Source organism: Chiloscyllium punctatum, chromosome 45, assembly GCF_047496795.1.
Source record: "Chiloscyllium punctatum isolate Juve2018m chromosome 45, sChiPun1.3, whole genome shotgun sequence".
Lineage (NCBI taxonomy): Eukaryota > Metazoa > Chordata > Chondrichthyes > Orectolobiformes > Hemiscylliidae > Chiloscyllium > Chiloscyllium punctatum.
In genome coordinates this window covers 62,579,256-62,602,259 of record NC_092783.1, presented here as the reverse complement: position 1 = coordinate 62,602,259, position 23,004 = coordinate 62,579,256, and the positions used below count along the sequence as shown (strand labels likewise).

Here is a 23,004-nt window from a genome sequence, read left to right as displayed (position 1 = left end):
TATTCAGGAGAGATTTTTTTTAGATATTAAAAGCATCAGAGTCTGTGGAGAGAATAGAAGTATATGACATTGAGCTACAGGATCAGCCATAATCATATTAGAGTCATAGAGATGTACAGCACAGAAACAGACCCTTGGGTCCAACCCATCCATGCCGATCAGATATCCTAAATTAATCTGTTCCCATTTGCCAGCATTTGGCCCATATCCCTCTAAACTTTCCTATTCATGTACCCATTCAGATGTCTTTTAAATGTCATAATTGTACCAGCCTCCACCATTTCCTCTGGCAGCTCATTCCATACATGTACCATGCCCTGCATGAAATAATTGCCCCTTAGGTCCCTTTTACATCTTTTCCTTCTATATTCAACGGCAGAGTGGGGCTGAATGGCCTACTCCAGCTCTTGGCTTCTACGGTAAAGGTGTTTTATATCAATACAAGTTTATTTTGCTGTTCTCAAGTGTTGCAGCATTATCTCACCATTCTTTGAATGTGACTACATCCTGGGAAGATGGGCTGAGTGAAGTGGGATCCCCTGCAGTGTTTGGGATCTTGGGGAAATTCAGTTATTTTCAAGATCAGACATGACGTTAAAAATTATAATTGGCACATTTGTGCCATTAATAACTAGATTGGTTTTGCAGTGAATATGTGGTTTTGTGACTCGCATACTAAAGCTCGAGAGGTGCATTGACTTTCTACCTTAACTAGATTGGTTATTTCCTGCAAACTTATCTGTTGTGAAAGCTTTATTCTCTGTGCTTTCGCTGTGACTCGAGATGTTTGTTTTCATGTGCATTTATATCTACAAGTTTATTGGAATTTGCATTTATATAGCACCTTTAGAGTAGTAAGATGTCATAAGATGTTTCTCAGGAGTGATTATCAAACAATGTTAAATGCTGACTCACTGAGGCGGATATTAGAACAGGAGACCAAAACCTGATCAGAGAAATTTTTAAGGATTGTCTAAGAGAGTTAGAGAGGCAGAGGGATGTAGAGAAGGAATTCCAGAGATTAAGCCTTGGGCAGTAATACTCAGGTGCAGAGACTTAAAGGATCAAAATAAGAGATTAAGTTGCTTAAATGTGGTTTGCATTCTCATGAGTTTCATAGGTTGTAGGTCAGCAAAAATCCAGAAATTTCCAAGCTGGTACAGTACTGTTCCCTGAAACATCTTAAGCATTTACAATTTTGGAACTTAAATGGTAATTGGTAGGAGGTAGAAAAAGATGTAGCAACATTTTAAACAATATTTTAATTCATTTATGGTTCGTGGATGTTGCTGGCAGGGCCAACATTACTGCACATTACTAGTTGCCCTTGAGAAGGTGGGGGTGAGCTGCCTTATTGAACTGCAACAGTCCATTTGCTGTGGGTAGACCCACAATGCCCTTAGGGAGGGAACTTCATGATTTTGATCCAGCGACAGTGAAGGAACGGCGATATATTTCCAAGTATGGCTTTGTGGGGATCTCCCAGGTCAGCAGTGTGATGCTGCCCTTGTCCTTCTAGATGTAGTGATCATGTGTTTAGAACGTAGGTGAAAGTGAGGACTGCAGATGCTGGAGAACAGAGACTGGATTAGAGTGGTGCTGGAAAAGCTCAGCAGGTCAGGTAGCATCCGAGGAGCAGGAAAATCGATGTTTCAGGCAAAAGCCCTTCATCAGGAATGAAAAGGGCTTTTGCAGGAAACACTGATTTCCCTGCTCCTCGGATGCTGCCTGATCTGCTGTGCTTTTCCAGCACCACTCTAATCCAGACGTGTTTAGAAGACGCTGAGTAAAGAACTTTAATGAACTTCTGCAGTGCATCTTATAGATAGTATGCACTGCTGCTGCTCCTGAACATCAGTGGGGGAGGGAGGGGATGTTTGTGGATGTGGTGCCAATCGAGTGGGCTGCTTTGTCCTGGATGGTGTCGAGCTTCTTGAATGTTGTTGGAGCTGCATCCATCCAGGCAAGTGGGGAGTTTTCCAGCACACTCCTGACTTGTGCCATTTAAATGGTAGACAAGCTTTGGGGTGTCAGGAAGTGAGTTACTCGTTGCAGTATTCCTAGCCTCTGACCTGCTCTTGTTGCCACATTTAAAAGACTTTTGGATAATTTCATGAATAGGAAATCTTTGGAGGGATATGGGCCAAATACAGGAAAGTGGCACTAGTTTAGCTTGTGAATATGGTCAGTGTGGAGTAGTTGGACCAAAGGGTGGGTTTCCATGCAGTATGATTCTATGACACTATCTGAACATGGACTGCTTCAATATCTGAGGAGTCACATTGTGCAATCATCAGCAAACATTGCCACTTCTCATCTTAGAAAGGAGGGAAGGTCATTGATGAAGCAGCTGAAGGTGGTTGGGCCTAGGACAGTACCCTGAGGAACTCCTGCAGTGATGTCCTAGAGCTGAGATAACTGACCTCCAAAAACCACAACCATCTTCCTTAATGCTAGGCATCTTCCTTAGTGCCAGTCCACCAAGTGGAAAGTTTGCCCCCCCGATACCCATTGATTCCAGTTTTACTCCGGCTCCTTGATACCACACTCGGTCGAATGCAGTTTTGATGTTAAGGGCTGTCCCTCTCCCTCCCCTCTGGAATTCAGCTCTTTTGTCCATGTTTGAACCAAGGGTGTAATGAGGTCAGGAGCTGAGTGGCCCTGGGGGATCCCAAACTGGGCGTCACTGAGCAGGTTATTGCTGAGCAGGTGCTGCTTGATAGCACCATTAATGACACCGTCCATCACTTTACTGATGATTGTGAGTAGGCTGCTGGAGCGGTAATTGGCCGGGTTGGATTTGTCCTGCTTTTTGTGTACAGGACATACCTGGGCAATTTTCCTCATTGTTGGGTTGATGCTAATACTGTAGCTGTACTGGGACAGTTTGGCTCAGAGCACAGCACATTTGGAGCACACGTCTTCAGTAGTGTGCAGGACTATTCCTGGAACATTGTAAAGGCCCATAGCATTTGCGATATCCAGTCCCTCCCGCCATTTCTTGACATCACATGGAGTGAATCAAATTAGCTGAAGACTGGCGTCAATGATGCTGGGGACCACTGGAGCAAGCCAAGGCAATATTCATTTGGCTCTTGTCTATTTTCTGTCATTGAATAAAATCAGGGCTCACCAAATTGTGGATTTAACTCTACTTAACCAACCCACAAATACAGATCCAAGCTCCATGGTTGTCTGGGGAAGAAAATTCCAAAGTCTAATGACAACACGAGAGAAGAAAATCCTCACCTCCATCTTAAACAGGACTTATTATTTTTAAATCATGCCTCTCTATTCCAGATTTCCCCGGGGGATATACCCCCTAGCATCGATGCTGTCAAATTCCCCAGAAACTTGCATGTCTCAATAATTGCTCTTCTCATTTATATTAGATTACTTACAGTATGGAAACAGGCCCTTTCGCCCAACAAGTCCACACTGACCCTCCAAAGAGCAACCCACCCAGACCCATTCCTCTACATTTACCCTTTCACCTAACAATACGGGCAATTTAGCATGGCCAATTCACCTAACCTGCACATTTTTGGACTGCGGGAGGAAACCGGAGCACCCGGAGGAAACCCACGCAGACACGGGGAGAATGTGCAAACTCCACACAGTCAGTCGCCTGAGGCGGGAATTGAACCCGGGTCTCTGGCGCTGTGAGGCAGCAGTGCTAACCACTGAGCCACCATGCCGCCCCCCCCCCCCGCCCCCATTGATCTGACCTCCCATGAGTATAGGCCCAAACTGTTTAACCATTCCTCACTAAATAACCCCTTCATTGCAGGAATCAGCAACGTGAACCTCATCTGAACTTTCAAATCCATGTACATCCACATACACAGAATTCCTGATAATTGAAACACAGGAGATAAGTGCAGGAGCAGGCTGTTCAAACCCTCCACCCTGCTCCTCCATTTAGTATGACTTTGCCGAGTTCAGTATCCTAATCCTTGGTGGCATGGTGGCTCAGTGGTTAGCACTGCTATCTCACAGCACTAGAGATCCCAGATTCAATTGTAGCCTTGGGTGACTGTCTGTGTGGAGTTTGCCCATTCTCCCCGTGTCTGTGTGGGTTTACTCTGAGTGCTTTAGTTTCCTCCCTCAATCCAAAGATGTGCAGGTTGAGTGAACTGGCCATGCTAAATTGTCTGTAGTGTCCAGGTTCGGTGGATTAGCCATGGGAAATGCAGGGTTACAAGGATTGGGTAGGAGGTTTGGGTCTATGTGGGATGCTCTTTGGAGGGTCAGTGTGGACTCAATGCACCGAATGACCTACTTCCACACTGTAGGAATTCTAAGATTCTCTAATCTCATCCTCCCTCTTTAGTCCACAAGAATTATATCTGCCTCCTTCTTGAAAACACATTATATTTTGGCCTCAACCACTTGCTGTGGTAATGATTTCCACACACTCACCACTCTGAGTGAAGAAATATCTCCTCATCACAGTCCTAAACATTTTCCCCCTTATCCTTAAATTATGAGTCCTCATGCTTGACTGCCCAGTCATCAGGAACAACTTTCCTGTATTCACCCTGTCTGGTCCTGTCAGAAACTGATAAGTTTCTTCTAAATTCCAATGAAGGAATTGTAATCAATTCAATCTCTCCTCATATGTCTGTCCTGATATCCCCAGAATCAGTTTGGTAAATCTTCACTGCATTGCCTCCAGAGCAACATTCTTCCTCAGTTAAGGATTATATTTGCAGTTTCCAATCTACTGAGGCCTTTGAGCAATCCAGGGAATTTTGGAAGGTTACAACCATTGTAGCTACTTCTTTCAAGAGCCTATGGTGCAGATCATCAGCTCCAGGAGACTTGTCACTCTTTAGATCCAATAGTTTTCCCAGGACTCTTTCTCTAGAGATTATGATTGTTTTAATCTCCTCTTCAACTTTTCTGTTTTGATTTTCTAATGTTTTTGGGATGATTTTTGTGTCTGCTACAGTGAAGACACTGTTAAAAATTAAGACCGTTCAATGCTTCTGCCATTTCCTTATTTCCCATTAATCCCCCAGTCTCATCGTCTCAGGAATAATGATCACTTTAGCTACTCTTTTGGTTTTTATATCCTTGTAGAAAATTTTACTGTCTATTTTTATATTTCTAGCTAGCTTTCTCTCATTCTCTAACTTATTCTTTCTTTCTTTACTGGTTTCTAGAATTTGTCCAATGTTCTGACCTTTGGAGTATTGCATATATTTTCTAACCATTTGCTGCTATCCTTCAGTTAGTTAGTTGGGGATGGTGCATCATTTTCACTGTATTTGTCATTTTTTAACTGTTCAGATGGTGGTTTGACAGGAAATGTCCAATTGGTGACAGTTTATCATGTTTCTTTATTACAGGAACAGTATGAGCTGGTCTACAGTGCAATCAGTGTTCTATTTGAGAAGCAGCTAGAATTCCTCAACACCAACGCGACCTTCTGTGAAGATGAGGTGAGTTTTTGTCCTTGTTCTGTGCTTTGTTGTCTCAGCTGTCTTCAGCTGCCCCCACTTTGAAATCATCACTTGGCTTTTATCTAGTCTCAGAACCATTTGAAAAGGTCTGGTAGATTCCCGCAACAAACCTCCTCCTCTAAACATACACACACAAAAACTCACTCACAGAGACTGACCCACACAGAGACTCACTCACACTGAGACTCACTCACACACGCACATGCACACACACATAGACACAGTTACTCACATGCACAGACACCCTCACACACCCTTGCTAGAAGGAGTGAAAACTGTATCTCCCATTCCCAGTTTCTGCATGTGAATCCTCACTGCCCCTAGCTGTCCACAACTCTGCAGGAGGTTCATTTGCAGAATTATGCTAACAGCATGAGATCAGTTCTCACATTGGCTGAGTTTACCATGATGGACCCTCCTTCTCAACCTCTCCCCTTCACCTGAGGTATATTATGATGAACCTCAGATTATACCACCACAAGTTAGTTTTCTCTCTCTCTCTCTCTCTCTCTCTCTTTCTCAAATGACACTATGGCTACTCTACCCATGACATTTTTTAAGATGCTCTGGCCAGAGCTTTATCTAATGCCTCAGATGTAGCGAACATCAGATATAAGTTCACTTATTTAGTGATTTTGAAATTTTTTGTCCCATGTATTTTTAGTCAGAATACTTAATGCATCAGGGTCCTCCCTAGGCGTTTGCATTTTTCAGATCCCATTCTCTGAAGACTACTTTGGAAGTAGAGTTTCTGACTTTTAGCATTCCACATTGACAAAGCAACTAATCCCATGTTTCAGGTGCAATTTTCTGATCCAATTTTAAGTCATGTTTCCCTTTCAGCCAGTTTGATCTCTGTACAATTGCCAGGGCAATCTACTCAATCTTTCCAGGTTGATGAGATTCAATCTTAGCTGGTTTGGCAGCATCAGTGAAAAGGGACAGAGGTAACTTGCAGCTAGGATTTTTCTGAACTTTTATGATTTGGGACCCCTTTAGAAATGAAGGATTGGTCTCAATTTCAGGATTCCTGGTGCTTCTAATTTTCGGGATTACTTCTTAAGGGAGCAGGTGGATTCAGGTTGTGAGTATGTACCCAGCCTTTCCAACCAGACCAGCTCCATACAGCATGACCTTGTCTTCCATTTCATCTTGGAGTCAGACCATGTTTTCAAATGGTTGTGATGAGAGTCATAGAGATGTACAGCATGGAAACAGACCCTTTGGTCCAACCCGTCCATGCCGACCAGATATCTCAACCCAAACGAGTCCCACCTGCCAGCACCCGGCCCATTTCCCTCCAAACCCTTCCTATTCATATACCCATCCAAATGCCTCTTAAATGTTGCAATTGTACCAGCCTCCACCACTTCCTCTGGCAGCTTATTCCATACACGTACCACCCCTGAGTGAAAAAGTTGTCCCTTAAGTCCCTTTTATATCTTCCCCCTTTCACCATAAACCTATGCCCTCTAATTCTGGACTCTGAAAAGACTTTGCCTATTTACCCTATCCATGCCCCTCATAATTTTGTAAACCTCTCTAAGGTCACCCCTCAGCCTCCGACGCTCCAGGGAAAACAGCCCCAGCCTGTTCAGCCTCTCCCTATACCTCAAATTCTCCAACCCTGACACCATCCTTATAAATCTTTTCTGAACCCTTTCAAGTTTCACAACATCTTTCCGATTGGAAGAGACCAGAATTGCACGCAATATTCCAACAGTGGCCTAACCAATGTCCTGTACAGCCACAACATGACCTCCTAACTCCTGTACTCAATACTCATGGTCTGCATGAGGGACCCCTTTGAAAGGTAAATGCCCCTCCCATGCCAAAGTATGACCTCCCAAACATCACCTCCTCAAATAACCCTCATGACCCACTGTCAAAATAAGATTCTTTTTTACTATCTATGAACATTCTCTCTCTCTCACTCACGTGCGCGCGCGCACACACACACACACACACACACACACACACACACACACACACACACACACACACACACACACACACACACACACGACTGTTGGCTTTGCAAAAAATACTGGCAATTTAATTCCTAGCTTTTCACTACATTAAAAAATGAATGCCTTTATATTAAAGGGCATTAAACCTGTTATTCATGCAGACCCTTTAAAGTTTCAAAACCTAAAACAACAAGGCACTTGTAACCACTTACTCCTCCAAGAACAGACAAGGTGAAATTGGTAGAGATCACTCATCCATAGCTACTAATCAAATAGAGACTTAGGTGTTTCAGCAATCCATTGGTTGACTGGGCACTTAGCCAAGAAATAATAAGGCTTTTGAAAACCTAGCCTATTGGCTACATTTAACCAAAAATAGATTTAAAATGCCTCATTAATACTTTGTCTGAAGAAGATGAAGTGGACAGTGAAAAAGGTTACCTCAGAGTACAATGGGATCTTGATCAGATGGGCCAATGGGCTGAGGAGAGGCAGATGGTGTTTAATTTAGATGAATTTGAGGTGCTGCATTTTGGAAAAGCAAATCAGAGCAGGACTTATACACTTAATGGTAAGGTCCTGGGGAGTGTTGCTGAACAAAGAGACCTTGGAGTGCAGGTTCATAGCTCCCTGAAAGTAGAGTCGCAGGTTGATAGGATAGTGAAGAAGGTGTTTGGTATGCTTTCCTTTATTGGTCAGAGTATTGAGTACAGGAGATGGGAGGTCATGTTGCGGCTGTACAGGACTTTGGTTAGGCCACTTTTGGAATACTGTGTGCAATTCTGGTCTTCCTGCTAAAGAGAGAATGTTGTGAAACTTGAAAGGATTCAGAAAAGATTTACAAAGGTGTTGCCAGGGTTGGAGGGTATGAGCTGTAGGGAGAGACTGAATAGGCTAGGGCTACTTTCCCTGGAGCGTTGAAGGCTGAGGGGTGACCTTATAGAGGTTTATAAAATGATAAGAGGCATGGATAGGGTGACTAAATAAGGTATTTTCCCTAGGTTGGAGGAGTCCAAAACTAGAGGGCATAGGTTTAGAGTGAGAGGGGAAAGATTTGTTGGGGCAATTAGGGATGGGCAATAAATGTTGGCCTGGCCAGTGATGACCTCATCTAACGAATGAAAAGAAAATGAAAAGTAATTCCTGTTCTCAGTTGTTTTCCCCAGTTTGAATTTGTGTCACTATTTAGGAGCACAGTTTGTCATGTTGTGTTAATAGCCTTCTCAGAACCAGAGAACTTGCAACACGTCATGCCTTTGCCGGCTCTTTTGAGTCTAATTAGTCCCACTTCCCCTACTTTTAACCCATAGCTCTGCAACTTTTCAGGCAGTGCAAGCCAGATCACAATAACAAACTGTGGAACAAAGTTCTCCCCATTGCCATTTCTCAGTCTTTTGCGAATTAATTTCAACCTGTGCTTCTGATAACCTATCCTCCAACTCGCAGAAGATGCACTAATAACACCTCTACCAAATATTTCATTAAACTTATGGCTTCAAGTCAACAATCATATTAGTTTGTTGCCATGAACTCTGCCAAAAAAAGGGATTAAAACAAACATTTGGTTGGGAAAAAAAAACATTTTTCTTGTCCTCTCATGGGATGAGAGCATCACTGGCAAGGCAGGGCTTTGTTACCCATCCTGAATTTCCCTTGAACTGTGTGGGTTATTGGGCCATTTCAGATGATAGTTAACAATCAACTACATTGGAGTCTAATGTAGGTCAGACCAAGTAAATATGGCAGATTCCTTTCCCCAAATTTAGTGGACCAGATGAATTTTTACAACAAGCAATAATAGTGATTATGGTCATCATCACCAAGCATCGCATTGGCACTGTGCCAATGTGCTTAGATTCATAACATCTTTTATTTGTCAACTTCCTCTTTGAGTGAGCTGCTATGGAACAGTGCAGGGAGCTGTGGTTTCTGCACAATATGAGTTTGTAGTGTTTGGGAGGCATGCACTCGCATACCGGATGTGGTAAAACAGATGGCGCGCAAACAAACAGTTCCACTGGAGAAACAGCCTTATCCTCAAAAGCAGGACTTCTGCATTTGAGTAAAAATGACATGAAGTGCCACTCCTGTTGAAATCTGCGAGCGAAGCATTTTCTGCTGTGAAGCTTCTCTATGGGGCCAGTAATGGGATTGTCAGGATGGTGGTTGTGGTGGGGTGGGGACAGGGAATCAATGTGGTCAAATTAGCTCCGTCTCTCAGATGTCGAGAATGGTTGGGTTAGGAACTTTCCAGGATTGACTTCAGGAATTAAATGAGTCAGAATAAAAACCAAAATAAAACATTAAATTACATTCAAAATAATAATTAAATAGTCTGTTAGATTCTCTTCCAAGTCTTCTAGCACTTTCCAAAGGTGCACAATTTGCAGATACAGAGACAGATTCCCACCTTTCGACAAAAGTTCAGATTTCTGACTTGTTTAAAGATTAATCATTTGGTTGCAACATTCAATGGGGTTACAAAAAGCAGAAAGACATTTCAAAAAAGTGGATTTTGGAGACAAGCAGGACAGAAAACCAAAATTATCCAAAGGTCTATTTGTCCCCCAGTTGATGGTGAAATTGGGGCATGATGAAACTAGCCAATGACAAGAGTGTGGGGAAAGGGTGATGGTGACTGGTCACAAGATGAAGCTGCCAGAAATGCATTCAATCAAAATTGGAGACTCTAGAGCAGAGTGTACGCAGTATTACTATCCCATTGTACCCTGAAGCCATAATATTGTACACTCCTATGTCCCAAAATGCCTACACTCTACCCTGAAGCCCTTATACCACAAACACTATACATAAAAGCATAAAAGGCATAAAAGCCCTTCACCACTGCATCCCAAAACCTCTATATCCCTGTACCCCAAACCTCCTCTATTCCAAAACGTCTGCACCCTGAATGCTGTATTCTCTAAAACCCATATACACCAGTGACTGAATGTGCAAGAGCCACAATACCATGTTCCAGACCCTGTATCTTTGCACCAAGTTTTGTTTTGGTCATTGTGTTCTGCTGTTCGTTTCTTTACTGCACTGTCAGCCCTAATAAGGAGCACATGGTTGAGTAAGCCTGCTTCTTCCTGTGTGCACCTAGACTCATTGTGTTGGGGGAGGCTGGGAATCCAGCTGAGCAATGATAAGGATCCAGCCTGGAATGATGTTCATACCTGCTGCCACATGGGTTCACTTTTTACCATCACAGAGGATCCCTGAGGCTGGAACCATTGCTCTTCCTGCGAAACACACCAAACTCCCTTCCTATTGATATCCAGTTTGAATCCATTTCTCTCACTTTCTCCCTCTTCTTTTCCTATGTCTCCTTATTTCTCTTCCCTTCCCTTTTTCTGCTTCTTTCTCTTTCCTTGTCACTTTGTTTCTGTTTTCTCTGCATCCTTCTGCTTTCATTTCTTTTATTTTCTCTTGCTTACTTTCCCTCTTGTCTTTTCCTTGTTCACTTTTCGTCCCCCTCTCTTTCTTTTCTCTGAATCATTTTTACTTCCTTCACACACTTTTTGTTCCCTTCTGTAACTGTTTTCCAGGTCAGGAGACTGTCTCTTGGTGCATTATCCAAGCTGGACCAGGTAATGGACCCTTCAAGAAAGTAAATTACAGATGGGCAGCATATGCTGGTCTTGTCAATGTTGACCATAGCCCGGGAAAAAAAGTTAAAAGTTAACTTTTTGGTGAATCTCAGCAGGTTTGCAGCATCTGAGAAGAGAAAAACAGAGTTACTGCTTCTGATCTGATATGACCTTTCTTTGGAACCAGAAAAAGAGTCTTCTGAGGGATCTCCTGTGGAACAGTGGTAGTACCCCTCCTCCTGAACCTGGGTTCAAATCCCACCTGCTCCAGAGGAGCATAATTACATCTCTGAACAGGTTGATTAGGAAAAATAGGTTAATTCTTTTTTGAAAATGTCTTCTGAGGAAACGTCATTGAACTTGTAACATTAACTCAGTTTTTCTGTCTCCACAGATGCTGCTAAATTTGTTGAGGTTTAAAAGAGGGTTTTTTTGCAGATTCCCAGCACCCACAGTATTTTGGCTTATTTTAGTGAAAAATAAATAAAAGTTTGATGCTGATGTTATTGGTGTTTAGAAATTTGAAAATTCAAAATAGTGTTGGGGAGTTGGGGATTCTGTGGAAGACTTTGCTGCACAGGCTGGAAGCATTCTGGTATTATGGAGAAGCAGTCAAAATAAATGGGGTGAAAGCAAGAATGTTTACAATTACTTACGAGGGGAAGTGGTGGAACAGTGATAACTTATCACAGTAACCTAGACATTAGGCTACTGTTCTAGCAGATGGTGAAATTTGAATACAAGTGAATCATTTGAAAAGAAGTTAGCCTAATGGTGACCATGTATAAACTGTCAGTTGGTATAAAAAAGTCCGTCTGTTTCACTAACTCCTTTCAGGAAGGAAATCTGCCAGCTTTTCATGGTCTGACCCATAAGAGATGTGTTTGACTCAATTGGGGATGGGCAATAAATGCTGATTTAGCCAGTGATGCCTACATCCCATGAATAAATAACAAAAAATGTGAAAAGGATCATTTCTTTAAGCAAACCCAAAGTATCTGTTCAAGGGGTTGAAGGTTCCAAGATCCAGCAACTGTTGATGGCACCCAGTTTAGTTTCATTTATGTAGAACCCACAGAGTCTGCACAGGTTTGACCTGCCTTCTCTTTAAATGTATAATGTTGGTGATGATTTGAGCGGTTTGGTTTTAGAGCAGCCTGTTACTGAGGTTGGGAGCACTGAGGTGCTGAGTGTGTGGTTTCATTCAGGAAGTCACTTAGAGTCTAAAACTGAAAATGACATTATTTACAGGAAGATACTGACCAAATGCAACTTGGTTTTGACTAATGGCGGAGCATACAGGCAGGTCAAACTATGTATACTAATTATATGGGTGCAGGGTAATCTGTATGTGTATTATGTGCATGTATATGTACATGTTTTTTTTAAATTGTCCTTGTTTGTTCTCATGCACCAAGACCAGGAACAGAATATTAATCATTGACGTTTCTCTACCTGTGCTATTCCTCCCCATCACTTGTCATCTTCTGAAAAATGCTTTCTACTCTTTCCTAGGAATCTAAAAAAAATTCTCTCTTATCTTCACCCTTCAATCTTGTGTCTGATTCCATTATTCAAGTTGTTACAGTGAGGGACCTTAGGATGCTTCTGCCTCCTGGTGATGGCCTGTCACATGTTGTGAGTGTTTTTGTAGAGTCATAGAGTAACATGGCACAGAAACAAACACTTCGGTCCAACCAGTCCAGGCCGACCATACTTGTAAGTTTTCATTGTAAAGTATTAAATAATCCGTATTTTCACTCTTAGTGTGATCATTCTGCAATTGTTTCAGAATGTCCTGTGGCTGAGTTTGGTTTACAATAACTAAACAAGTTTCTTGTTAGTCAGGGGCTGGTCTTTCATGGTACCTGAAACTACTTCAGAATTTCACAGAAAAATTGTGTTTAAGCTCTCACCTTTTCTTTTTGGAAACCCAAGGTCTTTGCCACTTTAACTTGGCTTGAAATTGTTGCCAAAATTGTTGCAAGCCCATGTGAAATAAGTCAGTATAAGTTGGCTGCTGATTCACTCCCAGCCTGTTTCCCGTGGCTGATGTGAACCAATTCACTCTCCTTTGAGTTTTGGTAAATCCAATCTGATGTTCAGTGATGTTGAGGACACGTTGACTGACATTTTGCTTTTACATTTGTCCTACAGATTATTGAGCCCTCTGTGGAATTAGAGAGACCTCAGCGGCCACCAAAATCCACTTCTCTTTCAACAAACTCATCACTTCGCAGGTAACACACATGGAGGCTAGTAATGCATGTAAATAACCTTGCTGTGTCTGTATCTCCTTATCACTGTGTAACCTCTTCCAGTTCTATCAACCTCCATGAATTCTGCAATAATGCTCGCCCCTCCCCCCCTCCAGTCTCACCCCAATTCTGGTTTCTTGTCCTTCAGTATTTCATCATTCTATCATTCTACCTAATGCCTTCAGTTTTGGTCTGGAGCTCTGTTCCTCTCACTCATTTAATACTCATCTCCCTGAACAAGCTTTTGATCACCAATTCTAATATCTGTTTATGTGGCTCAGTGTTAAATTTAATCTGATTATGTTCCTCTGAAATAGCTTGATACCTATTAGCACATTAAAGACACCAAGTCAATGCAAGCTGTTGAATCGAACAATGGAACTAAATCAGTAACTAGTTGCAGAATTTGATGAATAAAGAGGCAGTGGAAGGCAATGAGTTAGGATTACAGAAGAAAGATAGGAACTAGTCATGGGGGTTAATTAGTGACAAACTGATGGAAATGGATTATCTTAGGTTTCCTCATGTCTGTCCATAATGGGATCAGAAATCAACGTCTCTTTAACTTTGTTACTGCACTGAATGCACTATTCCCTTCCCCACTGATCAACTGGATTTAACCTAGTCAGCCAACAATGTGGCAGGGACTTTGTGTTGTTCCTGAACCACCATTGAACAAAGCTCTCAGTCAGTTCCCCATAAGGCTGCCTTGACTTATCAATAGAAGAACATAAGGTAGTCTTGTGGTTTTTACACAGGGAATCAGCAATTAATCAAACAGCAGCTAATTTTTTTGGAAAAAAAAACTAAAGTATTATCACAAAGAATGTGATGGAATAATGTCCATCCTATAGTGATACCTGCCAATATACTACCCCCAACTCCACTCTTCCCCACCTAAGAGTCTCAAACCAGTACCCTGAGTATTCAGACTCTGAATCTGAATTGAATGGCTTCACAGTTACAGACACAAAATTTAATGAATAATGGGAATCTCTAATACATAATGTTCAATATGGCTCCACATCTTGAGGACATGTTTGCGATTCAGAGCAATAACTGAATAGGCTGAGGATGTAACTGTGCAACCAATCAGGGTTGGGCCTCAGAAATGTTCAACTCACTTTGTGCTGTCCATGCCCTGGGAGAATTTGAAGAGTCCAGTGCAGGGAGAGTTTTCTCCATATCTAACCACATGCTGTTCCTGTCCTGGGATTGTTTGATGGGGGACAATGTAGAGGGAGCTTTACTTTGTATGTAACCGCATGCTGTCCCTGGCCTAGGAGTGTTTGATGGAGGCAGTGTAGAGGAAATGTTTTCTGTATCTAACCGCATGCTGTCCCTATCCTGAGAATGTTGATGGGGACAGTGCAGAGGGAGCTTTACTTTCAGTTTAAAAGAATAGAGGAAGCTTCACTCTTTAGTTAAACCCGTGCTGTAAATGTCCTGGGAGTGTTTGACAGGGACAATGTAGAATGGATTTTTTTCTGTATCTAACCCTGTCCTGAGAGTGTTGGTGGGAACAATGTTGGGGGAACGTTACTTTCAGTATAAAAAAATACAGAAGGTTTTACTTTCCATTTAAAACAGTAAAGGAAGCTGTACTCTCTTTCTAGCCCTGTGCTGTCCCTATCTAGGAAGTATATGATGGGGACAGTGTAGAAGTGTAACCTACATATCCTTAAACACTATGGGTAATTTAGCATTGGCCAGTTCACCTATGCTCGGTGTTATTCCATCCTGAGAGTGTTTGATGGGGCAATGTAGAGCATAGTGACTGGTTAATAATTCAGTTGAGCTGGTTCCTGATGAAACTGGCAGACGTCATTTCCTGGCTGTTTATTCTGTGGTTATGTTTTATGCCTTTGGTGATGATTTTTTTTTGCAATGTGCTCACTTTGCAGCATATACTGTATACCACCTCTGGCTCAGAGGCATCTGTGAATCACACTCTGAAAATAGTACTCAGAACAATATCAATCCCACAATCTATTCTCACAATTTCTCAAGCTATTAGTTTTGAATCAGGAAATAGTGTCACCTTTTGACTGGATATACCAGTTCTTATCAAATAGAAATGTATTAATTGGAAGCATTTGGTATTTTAAATGAAAAGTTTTATTTGTCAATTTTCTTTGAGCTTTCAAATGAAGCTAAGTGGTAATGGGAGCTAATCTTGAGCTGGATGTGCAGAGATGCAAAAAATAGTCACAACTGTGAATGTAATGTTGCATCTAATGGGAGTATGAAGTGGTGATTAAATGCCATCTCAAGCCCTGCTAACAGTTTTAGATACTGCACATGAGGAATGATGTAATGCACTGGAGGGTGGCAGCACTGAATAATTATTATGACATTTATTCACTTGTGTTCAGAGGATTCAGAGGCAATCTAATGGAAGTGTTGAATATGGTGATGGGTGAGTTCAGATCCGGGGCTTGTCCATTCAGGAGGGACATTGTGAAGAGCCATTTCTGACAAATGGCAGATCTCCATCCTCATGAAAAGAAATGTCACGTTCTGTGGTTCAACTTGAGCATTCTGGACTGAGAGTGATCGATTTTTTTTGAGAGGTGAAAGGAAATGGAGCCAAGACAAGTCAATAGATTTGAAATATAGCTCAGGTAGGGTGGAACAGACTCCTAGGGTCTGTTCTATGGGTTCCTGTTCCTCCAGGTTGGTCAATCAATCTGTTTGAAGACAATATTAATATTGGACACACTAGAATGGACAAACCTCCATAAATGCACTGGAGTCTCCAGGAGTTAGAGTGGTGACTGGTAATGAGCTTCGAGAAAAACATATCAGGGTGAAGGGGGAGAATGGGTCTGGGAGGGACTGGGGCACAAGAATAATTGGATAGCTCTTTCAAACTGTTGGAAAAGACTTGATGGATAGAAAGGTCACCTTCTGTACTATACAATTCCATCAATGAGGAATCTCTTACCTGAATGTGAATGTGAGATTTGGTGCACACACTGACACATGAGAGATAGCAATCTCCTGGGAAGGTGAGGAAGTGTGAAATTCCTGATGGTTGCCATGACTATGATTTGGATGAGAATATAGGAGGCATTGTGAGTAAGTTTGCAAATGACAACAAGATTGGTTGTATAATGGACAGTGAAGTAAGTTATCAAAGATGACAAAGAGATCTTGGTTAATTGGGTCGATGGGCTGAGGAGTGACAGATGGAGTTTAGAATCATAGAATCCCTACAGTGTGGAAACAGGCCATTTGGCCCAACAGGTCCACACTGACCCTCTGAAGAGTATTCCACCCAGACCAATTCCCCTACCCTATTACTCTACATTTCCCCCGACTAATGCATCTAACCTACACATCTCTGAACACTATCGGCAATTTAGCATGACCAGTTCACCTAACCTGCACATCTTAGGACTGTGGGAGGAGATCTGAGCACCCAGAGGAAACCCATGCAGACACAGGAAGAATGTGCAAACTCCACACAGACAGTCACCCGAGCCAGGAATTGAACCCGGATCCCTGTGAGGCAGCAGTGCTAACCACTGAGCCACCATGCTGTTAAATTTGGATAAATGCGAGGTATTGCATTTTGGTAAAACAAACTAGGGCAAGACTTATATAATTAATGGTAGGGTTGTGTTGTAGAAGAGAGACCTGAGGGTTCAGGTACATAGTTCTTTGAGATTTGTATCACAGGTGGTTAAGAAGGAAGTTCGCATGCTTGCTTTCATTGTTCAGACCTTTGATTATAGGAGTTGAGGTTGTACAGGGTGTTGGTGAGGCTTCTTTTGTAGTGTGGTGTCCAGTTCTGGTCGCCCTGCTATAGAAAGAATATTATTAAACTAGAGAGGGTTCAGAAAAGATTTACCAGGATGTTGCAGGGAATGGAGCTTTGAGTTATAATGAGACTGGATAGGCTGGGACTTTGTTCTTTGGAGCATGGAAGGTTGAGGGCTGACCTTATTAAGCTTTTTAAAATCATGAGCGACATGGATAGAATGAATAGCAAGGGTCCTATCCCTTGGGTGGGGGTGTTCAAAACTAGGGGGCATACCTTTAAGTTGAGAGGGGAAAGTTTCAAAAAGGACATGACGGGCAGTCTTTTTACCCAGATTGGCTCATGTTGTGGATGAGCTACCGGAGGAAGTGTTTGATGCAAATTTAAAAGACATTTGGATAGGTACATGAATAGGAAAGGTTTGGAGGGATATGGCGAAAGTGAGAACAGCAGATGCTGGAGTTCAGAGTCAAAAAGTGTGGCGTTGGAAAAACGCAGTAGGTCAGGCAGCCTCTGAGGACCAGGAGAATCGATGGTTTGGGCATAAGCCCTTCATCAGGAATGAGAAGATGAAGGCCTTATGCCTGAAACATTGATTCTCCTGCTGCTCGGATGCTGCCTGACCTGCTGCACTTTTTCAGTGCAATACTTTTCAACTTGGAGGAATATGGGCCAAATGCAGGCAAATGCGACTAGTTTAGTTCTTGAATAACTAAAACCTGAAGGTGAAACTCCACACATATCATAGTTAACTTGCAATGCCAGAGAGACTGACTTTCAATTATTAACACTTTCCACATTGTTAAAAGGTTATGCTGACTTGATATAACTGTATGTTCTGTGGCAGGATTACCTGTTGTGGCCATCACGGAAACATGGATAGATGAGGGACAGGAATGGCTGTTGGAGGTTCCTGGTTACAGATGTTTCAGTAAGATTAGGGAGGGTGGTTAAAAAAGGAGGGGGGGTGGCATTGCTAATTAGAAATGGTATAACGGCTGCAGAAAGGAAGTTTGAGGGGGATCTGCCTCTGGAGGTAGTATGGGCTGAAGTCAGAAATAGGAAAGGTGCAGTCACCTTGTTGGGTGTTTATTATAGGCCCCCCAATAGCAGCAGAGATGTGGAGAAACAGATTGGGAAACAGATTTTGGAAAGGTGCAGAAGCCACAGGGTCGTAGTCATGGGCGACTTCAACTTCCCAAATATTGATTGGAAGCTCTTTAGATCAAGTAGATTGGATGGGGCGGTGTTTGTGCAGTGTGTCCAGGAAGCTTTTCTAACGCAGTATGTAGATTGTCCAACCAGAGGGGAGGCCATATTGGATTTGGTACTCGGTAATGAACCGGGACAAGTGGTGGGCTTGTTAGTGGGTGAACATTTTGGTGATGGTGACCACAATTCTGTGACTTTCACCTTGGTTATGGAGAGAGATAGGTGCGCACAACAAGGAAGTTTTTACAATTGGGGGAAGGGAAATTACGATGCTGTAAGACAGGATTTGAGGAGCATACGTTGGGAGCATAGGCTGTCAGGGAAGGAAGTGGTGGAAATGTGGAACTTTTTCAAGGAGCAGATACGACGTGTCCTTGATATGTATGTACCTATCAGGCAGGAAAGAAATGGTCGTGTGAGGGAGCCTTGGTTGACAAGGGAGGTTGAATGTCTAGTAAAGAGGAAGAAGGAGGCTTACATAAGGTTGAGGAAACAAGGTTCAGACAGAGCAGTGGAGGGATACAGGATAGCCAGAAGGGACCTGAAGAAAGGGATTAGGAGAGCTAAGAGAGGGCATGAAAAATCCTTGGCGGATAGGATCAAGGATAACCCCAAGGCATTCTATGCGTATGTGAGAAACCTGAGAATGACGAGAACGAGGGTAGGTCCGATCAAGGACAGTGGTGGGAGACTGTGTATTGAGTCGGAAGAGATAGGAGAGGTCTTGAACAAGTACTTCTCTTCAGTATTTACGAACGAGAGGGACCGTATTGTTGAAGAGGAGAGTGTGAAACGGACTGATAAGCTAGAAGAGATACCTGTTAGGAAGGAAGATGTGTTGGACATTTTGAACAACTTGAGGATAGACAAGTCCCCCGGGCCTGACGGGATATATCCTAGGATTATGTGGGAAGCAAGAGAGGAAATTGCAGTACCGTTGGCAATGATCTTCTCGTCTTCACTGGCAACGGGGGTGGTACCAGGGGACTGGAGAGTAGCGAATGTTGTGCCCCTGTTCAAAAAAGGGAATAGGGATAACCCCGGGAATTACAGGCCAGTTAGTCTTACTTCTGTGGTAGGCAAAGTAATGGAAAGGGTACTGAGGGATAGGATTTACGAGGATCTGGAAAGACACTGCTTGATTAGGGACAGCCAGCACGGATTTGTGAAGGGTAGGTCTTGCCTTACAAGTCTTATTGAATTCTTCGAGGAGGTGACCAAGCATGTGGATGAGGGTAGAGCAGTGGATGTAGTGTACATGGATTTTAGTAAGGCATTTGATAAGGTTCCCCATGGTAGGCTTATGCGGAAAGTCAGGAGGCATGGGATAGAGGGAAATTTGGCCAATTGGATAGAAAACTGGCTAACCGGTCGAAGTCAGAGAGTGGTGGTAGATGGTAAATATTCAGCATGGAGTCGTTACAAGTGGAGTTCCGCAGGGATCAGTTCTGGGTCCTCTGCTGTTTGTAATTTTTATTAATGACTTAGATGAGGGAGTCGAAGGGTGGGTCAGTAAATTTGCAGATGATACAAAGATAGGTGGAGTTGTGGACAGTGAGGAGGGCTGTTGTCGGCTGCAGAGGGACTTAGATATGATGCAGAGCTGGGCTGAGGAGTGGCAGATGGAGTTCAACCCTGCCAAGTGTGAGGTTGTCCATTTTGGAAGAACAAATAAGAATGTGGAATACAGGGTTAATGGTAGGGTTCTTGGTCAGGTGGAGGAACAGAGGGATCTTGGGGTCTATGTACATAGATCTTTGAAGGTTGCCACTCAGGTGGATAGAGTTTGTAAGAAGGCCTATGGAGTATTATCGTTCATTAGCAGAGGGATTGAATTTAAGAGTCGTGAAGTGATGTTGCAGCTGTACAGGACTTTGGTTAGGCCACCGTTGGAGTACTGTGTGCAGTTCTGGTCGCCTCACTTTAGGAAAGATGTGGAAGCTTTGGAGAGGGTGCAGAGAAGATTTACCAGGATGTTGCCTGGAATGGAGAGTAGGTCGTACGAGGATAGGTTGAGAGTTCTCGGCCTTTTCTCGTTGGAACGGCGAAGGATGAGGGGTGACTTGATAGAGGTTTATAAGATGATCAGAGGAATAGATAGAGTAGACAGTCAGAAACTTTTTCCCCGGGTACAACAGAGTGTTACAAGGGGACATAAATTTAAGGTGAAGGGTGGAAGGTATAGGGGAGATGTCAGGGGTGGGTTCTTTACCCAGAGAGTGGTGGGGGCATGGAATGCGCTGCCCGTGGGAGTGGTAGAGTCAGAATCATTGGCGACCTTTAAGCGGCATTTGGATAGGTACATGGATGGGTGCTTAATCTAGGTTAGAAGTTCGGCACAACATCGTGGGCCGAAGGGCCTGTTCTGTGCTGTATTGTTCTATGTTCTATGTTCTATGTACCTGGGCGGCTGCAAATACAGGAACTTCACATGGTCAGTACATTTCTGGTGAGGAAGTCAATACGATGCCTTTTCTGTGAATCTATCAGTGCAACAGGGTCAATTTCTGGATTTCTATATTTATTCGCTCTTCTTGAAGTTGCTGTGATATTTGCACATAAATATGAACAGCAACTTTAACCTCCGTGTTATTTTGAAGGCAGTTATTGGACAATAATTCAATGAGGAAAAGTATTTAATAATAGCACAGCTGACTAAAAGTTGTATACAACTTTTCTCAATTGCGCATTCTTACCATTACAGTTCACCAAAAGAGGAAAGGAGTTTGCGATTCATGGCACAAGAGACCACTGATTTACAATCCTCAGTACAACACAACCAGTTGGATTTCTGCTTCCTTGGCCGTGACCAGGCTTGTGGATTAATCACAGATTTGAACGGCAGCCCCAGTAATTGTAGCAAAGTCTCTCAGTTACTCGAGGACAAGACCCCTTGTATCACAAGATGTTCTCCAGAGATAAGGCTAGAAAGGCAGCTGAGTTTGGACAATGTTGGGACATTACGGGGAGAACTGTCCCAGGACTCAGCAAGACTGACACAGGAGACAAAAGAGTTTACAAGCAAGACATGTTTGACCAGAGTAAAGTTGAACCCCTTTTCCACCATGAGCCAGGATATTGAACACCCCATGGAATCACTTAAAGTTAAGCAATACAACTTCTTTTCTTTGGAAGATCTACTGAATGTCTCATCCAGTGGCTCTTCCTCATCTAGGTCAAACAGTTTACCACAAACAGGAAAGGCCTGGAACTCCTGTCATTGGGAATCCACTCGGGAAGAGAACCCCAACATTCTTGAAGACCCAGAGGAACAATACTCCATGCATTTCACTTCCCCTACCCACTTCGAGTCCACTTATTTCACCGAAGATCCTTATTTCTCACCTCCCAACTCGGCTCAGCTCCAGGAGAATCGCCTCTCGTACTTGGAATCCTCCTGCCATTACCTCGATAATCTGAACCCAATCCAGAGTCGATCTGAGAACGATTACAGTGAGCTGCCGTTATTCCCGGGATACATGGAATCTGCTCTGACCAAGCCACCAGAGGAAGAAGATCATCACACTGCCGTTGGAGTAAAGGAAAATCGTAAGTAGGAATCCCAACTCTACAAACAAAAATCATTAAATGTAAAGCTGTTTGGTTAACCTGTTATTGCTTTCAGATAGTCAATGTCCTTAAGGACTGCTATTCCTGCCTCATCAAGCCTAATGTAATTGACTCTTACCTATCCTCTTGAAACAGACTAGAAAACCAATCGTTTATATCACGAGAGTACTGGGGGAGGACCGCCACCACCCAGGTCACACAGCTGATATCTATGGGTTACACACATTCTTGTTTCTGAATCCAAAATATATGGGTGATGAGACGTGAACACATAATCCAGGCTGACACACCCAGTGCAGTGCTGAGGGTGTGCTGCATTATCAGAGGTGCCACGATTGAAATGAGATATCAAACCAAGATCCTCTTTGCTCTCTCCAGGGTATGAGAAAGAAAGATCTCACTCCACTGTCGAAGAGCAAGGGAGTTTGTAGAATCCCTATAGTGTGGAAAGAGGCAATTTAGCCCATCGAGCGTACACCAACCTCAGAACAGCATCCCAGACAGACCCAGCTCCCCGTCCCCCATCCCAACACCACCCAACCCAATAAACTCACATTTCCCATGGCTAATCCATCTAGCCTGCATATCCCTGGACACAATGGACAATTTAGCATGGCCAATCCACCCTAACCTGCACGTATTTGGACTGTGGGAGGAAACCAGGGCACCCGGAGGAAACTCATGTAGACACAGGGAAAACGTGCAAACTCCTCAGAGACAGTTGCTCGAGGGTGGAATCAAACTCAGATCCCTGGCGCTGTGAGGCAGAGTGCTGAGTACTGGGAAATAGATAGGGCATATCAGAAAAGCAAGGTCACTGTGATCATGGGGACTTCAACATGCGGGTGGACTCGGTGAATAATGTTGCTGGTGGATCCAAAGAAAGGGAATTTGTGGAATGCTTACAGGATGGCTATTTGTAACAGCTTATGGTAGAGCCCACAAGGGAACAGGTTATTCAGGACTTCTTGCTACATAATGAGCCAGACTTTATAAAAGATTTTAAAGTAAGGGAACACTTAGGAGGCAGCGATCATACTACTGTAGAGTTCAGCCTGCAGTTCAAAAGAGAAAAAGCAAAATCAGATGTAATGGTGTTACATTAAATAAAGGCAATTGCTAGGGCAGGAGAGAGGAACTGGTGAAAACTGACTGGAAGCAGAGCCT

At 43.1% G+C, this 23,004-nt stretch overlaps 2 protein-coding genes across 4 annotated transcripts in view; one reads left to right on the top strand and one right to left on the bottom strand.

Moving 5' to 3' along the window:
• The window catches only part of LOC140467500 (serine protease 27-like), a 126,964-nt gene that overhangs the window by 68,718 nt on the left and 35,242 nt on the right, over positions 1-23,004 (bottom strand). For both annotated transcript variants that reach the window (XM_072563918.1, XM_072563919.1), the window contains one exon: positions 21,613-21,792. The gene's annotated coding sequence lies outside the window, so the exon portion shown is untranslated. The remainder of the gene's footprint in view (positions 1-21,612; positions 21,793-23,004) is intronic.
• LOC140467495 (tyrosine-protein phosphatase non-receptor type 22-like) overlaps positions 1-23,004 on the top strand; it is a 98,271-nt gene that overhangs the window by 51,351 nt on the left and 23,916 nt on the right. Inside the window, exons 11-14 of one of the 2 annotated variants that reach the window (XM_072563912.1) lie at positions 5,355-5,447; positions 10,990-11,031; positions 13,189-13,271; positions 20,972-21,816. In XM_072563912.1, the coding sequence (XP_072420013.1) occupies positions 5,355-5,447; positions 10,990-11,031; positions 13,189-13,271; positions 20,972-21,816 (1,063 nt within the window). The remainder of the gene's footprint in view (positions 1-5,354; positions 5,448-10,989; positions 11,032-13,188; positions 13,272-20,971; positions 21,817-23,004) is intronic. The other variant, XM_072563913.1, reaches the window with a different exon arrangement.